This window comes from Corylus avellana, chromosome ca6 (genome assembly GCF_901000735.1).
Source record: "Corylus avellana chromosome ca6, CavTom2PMs-1.0".
NCBI lineage: Eukaryota > Viridiplantae > Streptophyta > Magnoliopsida > Fagales > Betulaceae > Corylus > Corylus avellana.
In genome coordinates this window covers 9,135,547-9,139,294 of record NC_081546.1, presented here as the reverse complement: position 1 = coordinate 9,139,294, position 3,748 = coordinate 9,135,547, and the positions used below count along the sequence as shown (strand labels likewise).

General features: G+C 35.6%; 1 protein-coding gene across 1 annotated transcript; it reads right to left on the bottom strand.

The window, feature by feature from the left end:
- Positions 1–1,116: 1,116 nt before the first annotated feature.
- LOC132184795 (transcription factor bHLH96-like) lies at positions 1,117–2,952 on the bottom strand. The gene is made up of 3 exons (XM_059598556.1): positions 2,145–2,952; positions 1,436–1,810; positions 1,117–1,346 (listed from the first exon to the last, which is right to left on the bottom strand). Exons 1-3 carry the CDS (start codon positions 2,580–2,582, stop codon positions 1,251–1,253), a joined length of 909 nt encoding a protein of 302 aa, XP_059454539.1. The 5' UTR covers positions 2,583–2,952; the 3' UTR covers positions 1,117–1,250.
- Positions 2,953–3,748: the final 796 nt, after the last annotated feature.

Genomic DNA, 3,748 nt, shown 5'->3' with positions numbered 1-3,748 from the left:
AGAGAGTATCCTTCCAAAAGGTGAGTGTTGGCATTTTTGTTGTCACTGATATTTTTGTTGAACTAAACCTTTAATCATTCATTGCAATTATCATTGGTATTAGTGTTGAACCCTTTAATAAATGGTCATTAATCTCGTGAGTCTTCTTGTGAGATTGTGTACTTGATTAATTGAATCGCAAGCTTTTAATACCCCAATAGCCATCAACCGGCTGAACTGGTGTGAGTTTTGGACTTGACTCTCTCAAGCTTGACTTTCTCATATGGCTAACAAACTTGAACTTAAGACTATTGTCCACTCGACATCTGGACAACACTCCTAAAAGTGTTTCAACACTTATATCAGAAGGAGGAAATCAAAGAATTAGTTGTTAGAGTAAAAATTATTGGATTGCATGTAATAAATTGATCAATAACTACATATTTTCAAAGTGTCTAAATCCAAGTATAACTACGAGTTTTATGTATTGTGTTATGAATCGAGTCAATAATAAAAATATAACCCGTGTGGGCTTCCGAGTGTCGCACATGTATATAGCCCTTTCAAAGTCGAGGTAACTTAATTAATTACTTTATGTTCTTTCCATCTCTTTTCATCTTTATCTTTTGTTGTAATTTAAAATTTAATTAGATCTTAGAGTAATGTTCCTGATTTCGACTACCCTAAACTTCGTACTATATCTTTCATTTATATAATTAGTTAAATATCTCATTTTGTTGTTAAGTCTTACATACTTATTGAAGAGAAGGTTTGAGCTTACGATGGAAATGAAATGTTTAAGAGTAATGCTCATTTTAAGTGGCGTCATATATCAATTATTTAAAAAAAAAATATTTAAAACATTTCATGTGGGTCGTTGTAAAATGAGTGTCAAAAATGAAGCTGAAAAAAAAAAAAAAAAAAAAATTACTCAATGTTTAACTGTTGTGAAAAATATATATATATAGATATAACCTACAGCACCTTCCGTGATTGTTGATGCGTAGACTGTAGAGTAAAGAATATATATATATATATATATATATAACTATTATTATAACTATTATTTTATGAGCAGCAGGAAACATGCAGCGAATTGGGAAGAAAAAAATTGTAGTCTCAGAAGAAAACGGGGAAGAATAAAACAAGAATCGAGTCTGAGTCATTCTGAGAGGGAGAGGAGAACCCCAATTACAAAAGAAATTTCTGGAAGAAAACAGAAAAAAAAAAAAAAAAAAAAAAAAAGGAAAAAAGGTAGCGTAATAAAGTTCTCAGGTGAAAGCTGCTTCTTCCTGCATTCTTCGTAGCATTTGATTAACGGCCGCAGCTATTTCATCTACTGTATTCAGCTGGCTCCCTTCCTCAACCTGTCCAGATTTTAATTTGATTAATTAACCATTTTCGATAATATAATCGTAAAATTGGCAAAAAAGAAAGAAAGAAAGAATCAACTGACCTTCACGCTGACTGAATAGAGGACCATTTGATCGACCGTTGTAACATTCAGGTGGAGAATGGTGAGCCTCAGAGTTTGAAACGCCGCCACCATCTTCAACAGCTGGCCGGGCTGTTTCCTTGAGAGTATCTTCAGGTTGGCGTGGCTCTCGACCATCGTAACTTCTATGTCCGCCGCTGCAGCCGCCGTAGATTCGTTTTCTGCGGCACGTGTCGAGTACTGTGGGAAGATGAAGAACTGGGCCAACGGGGAATTAGAAGAAACCCATGACTCTGTTTCTTGCTTTGTCGTCTTGTCGCCCTCCATGAACTGTAGAAGCTGCTCCAGCTCCTTCACGAAATTAATTGCGCCTCCGATTATGGACGCTTGGTCACCCTATATATATATATATATATAATTAATGGCGTTGTGAGGAACATGCACATGGCGGATCAATGATGTGAAATTTTTTTTATAAAAACAGAGCCGATTTCAGAAAGTTGTGCAATTATTAAAATCTTGGGTTTCGTAAATATTTATAGCCGATCATCATATTGTAATCAGAGACCTGCTACTAATTTTAAATTTTATTCTATTACAATTTTATAAGATTTATTATTTTAAAAAATATGTCGCAACATATTATTTGAAAATTAACATGTTCAACATTTTTCTTCAAGTGACATGGGGAAAGAGAAAGGAAAAAGAGAAGGGTGAAAAAGTCACCGACCCGTTGGACATAAGAAGGTGGCATCAAGGAGCGGAGGACGGCGAGATATTCATTCATCTGTTTGCGGCGGTTGCGCTCAACAGCAATGTGGGTCATCCTCTGGTTCTCGACGTCCTCCTTGTTCCGGCTGCTCTTCGTGCGCCGTCGCTTGCGGCGGCCTGTGGTGGTCGCCGGAGGTGGGTGAATTAGTCCCGTAAAAGATTGGTCGTCGGCGCAGGCCGCCTCAGGGGAAGAATTGGGATCGCAGTCCTTAAAACTCTGCATCACTGAAGGAGACGAGGAATCCCAACTCGCATCAAGAATCCCAAGAAGAGCTTTATCTTCTTCTTTCAGAGCAAGATCATAGCCCCCCCAAGCAGCTCCTCCCATGGAGTAAAAGTCAGAACAACCATAAGTACTGAATGGATCTTGTGGGTAAATCACAGCATCTAACGCCATTTTTGAGAAGATTACAGAGAGCTAATTAATAAATTAAAGCTCTCAAAATCTGAAGGAAAAGGCGAAAGAAGAACTAGTTCGTGCCCTGTAGACCAAACAAACTCACCTTTATATAATATCCATCCATGGACTCCATTATGAAGGGCAGAGAGCAACAAGCTACAGAGTCTTGCACGTGAGATTTCATGGTAGACTAGTCAGTAGTCAATACTCACACACACTAGTAGACCTAGAAGGAGAGAGAGATTCTCTTGGGCTCTTAGTATTGGAAAAACAAATACATTTTTTTCTTTCTCCTGGACTGACGAGACTCTTTATAATTCTTAAACAACACACACACAGAGATTGTTTCTCCATCACACAAATTATTTTTAACTAGCTTATGATCTGAATGGTTAATATATCTCTGTCATTTCTAAGATATATGTCCCCTGTCGTGTTATGATTTTCCTAGAGCGGGGGGGAAATATATATGTCTTTCGTGGATCCTTAAAATCAACTATGGACAAACTTGAAAAGGACGCTTCTTTTTTTTTTTTTTTTTTTTTTAAATAATTTAAATTACAGTTTATCCCCTTAAAGTTGACAGCGTTTTTCAATTCGAACATTAAAGTTTTAATTTTTGCAATCTATCCTCACAAAGTTTTAATTTTTTTCAATTCGACCAATATCATCCCAAAATTCCCATATTGCCCCTAATTTTTTTTTTTTTTTAATGAAAACGAAAACAAATTTGGGGTGCAAAAATGACCAGATGACCAAACCACCCCGGATTTTTTTTTAAAAATTTTTTATTAAAAAAAAAAAAAATAGGGGCAATATGGAAAGTTTTGATAAAATTGATAAATTGTAAAAATTTGAAACTTTGAGGGTGTGGGTTGCAAAAATTGAAACTTTGGTATTCGAATTGTAAAACGCTATCAACTTTGAGAGTGTAAATTTTTCCTTTTTAAGTGAGGACTCCTTCCTGAGGGATTAATATCTGTGTACTGGAGAAAAGGGAGGAAAAATGGTGGGACATCTTTGAAGAATTTATTTTTCTACAATTTTGTAAATACTTATATTATCTCTTTTATAGTTAATAAATTAATATTTATGATACTTGAACATTTTAAGTTTTTAACAGTAGCTTGTGAGTGGTATGCGTTAACATGAGACCTACTACT